Source organism: Poecilia latipinna, unplaced genomic scaffold (genome assembly GCF_001443285.1).
Source record: "Poecilia latipinna isolate Pla-1442-1.1 unplaced genomic scaffold, P_latipinna-1.0 Scaffold2326, whole genome shotgun sequence".
NCBI lineage: Eukaryota > Metazoa > Chordata > Actinopteri > Cyprinodontiformes > Poeciliidae > Poecilia > Poecilia latipinna.
Genome location: NW_015114942.1, coordinates 52,583 through 54,268, shown reverse-complemented (window position 1 = coordinate 54,268; position 1,686 = coordinate 52,583). Strand labels below are relative to the sequence as shown.

At 34.4% G+C, this 1,686-nt stretch overlaps 1 protein-coding gene across 2 annotated transcripts in view; it reads left to right on the top strand.

Annotated features, from left to right (window-relative positions):
* Nucleotides 1-1,686, top strand: part of fbxo38 (F-box protein 38) — a 76,051-nt gene that overhangs the window by 57,335 nt on the left and 17,030 nt on the right. For both annotated transcript variants that reach the window (XM_015018820.1, XM_015018819.1), the window contains exons 13-14: nt 748-848; nt 1,275-1,377. In XM_015018820.1, coding sequence (XP_014874306.1) covers nt 748-848; nt 1,275-1,377 — 204 coding nt within the window. The remainder of the gene's footprint in view (nt 1-747; nt 849-1,274; nt 1,378-1,686) is intronic.

Here is a 1,686-nt window from a genome sequence, read left to right as displayed (position 1 = left end):
AAAGCGGAAATCCACAAGTGTATAGTTTTTTTTCCCCCCCCCCCCCCCCCCCCCCCACACACACACACACTTACAAATATCCAAATAAGTCCGTCTTTAATATCTATCAATTGTCTAATTTAGCATTTTACTAGTTTTGTTTAAGCAAATAAAAGATTAAAGAAACTGGTTAAAATAGAGAATTAAAAGAAAACCTTGGTGTATTACATTGAAAATCATTCCACTGACATGCAATGCAAACTGAATATCAAAGAACAGTTGGTAGCACTTTATTTGACGGGGTGTGAATAAGACTGACATGACACTGTCATTAACATGAAGAAGTCTTTATGAATGTCTGACTGTTGTCATGAAGTGTCATTCGGTAAATAATGACACTTTTAATACAAAGTTGCTCTAAAAGTTGCATTAAAAATTCCAACTTTGCATGATTTTGTAAATAATGACAATTTAATGTGAAGTTGGCATTTTTAATGGACTTTCAATGCAACTTTTAGAGCAACTTTACATTAAAAGTGTCATTATTTACCGAATGACACTTCATGACAACAGTCAGACATTCATAAAGACTTCTTCATGTTTATGACAGATGTTATGTCATATTTATGACCGTGTTATGTCAGTCTTATGCACATCCCTTCAAATAAAGTGTTACCAAACAGTTTTTTTTTTCCTTAGTTTGGTGTCTTTATTCTCAGTTAGTGGTGAACTTTTGGCTAATGTATATACTATGTTTCCCTTTTGTAGATCTTTCAAAAGCCAGGCCTCGAGTAGCAGTGAGGAGGAAACGGATGGCTGACAAATCAACCAGCACCTCTGATCCAGTCACTGAGGACGATCATATACAAGTGAATACATGCAAAGGAAGCTTGACTGATTTGTTGTTTTTAGTTGAATAATATATCACTATGGGTGAGAACTCAAATGGTCTAACCATTTGAGTTGATGGACCTATTATTTAACTAATTCACATTGAACAATGCCTAATGTATACCTGATGGAAATTTCATAAGCAAAAAGTTTAGACATGGGTTATTAATTTGAATTTATATTGATTATTTTTATGTTCTCAAAGCATTCCACTATGTAACAAAGATTTTTGAATATCCCACTCATTTGGATCTAGGATGTGTTATTGTAGTGTTCCTTCTGTTTTTGAGCAGTGTATTTTTGTCTGTTTAATTTGAGTTTCTACTTAGTATAATGTGTATTTGAGGAATAATTAGCATAGTTATGAATTTTATTCATTTTTGACATATTTTTTACTTGGACAGGTTTTGTCTCTGAAGAGTAAGAATCTGGTGGGCATCACTCTGACCAACTGTGGAATCACGGACCTGGTCCTCAAAGACTGTCCCAAAATGATGTTCATTCATGGTAATTAAGAGAAAGTGGTAACACTGATGCTTATGTCTCAAATTGATCATCATTTGGCAATCTTAAATAAATATGTAATTAGTCTTAACTCTTGGCAACAAATTACTTCCCTTTATATCAATGTTAAATCAAATTTCCTGAGCTGGTTCAGTGTTCTACGACTAGGATGAAAACCACACTGCTCTTAATCAATCCAAGGTTCAGCTATCTGACAGACCCTCCTCTCAACAACCTTACCAGGGAGGCTTAGGAGTGTGAATACACTCTACCATTTTGAATAAGAGAACACCACTCTGCTGTTTTTGAGTT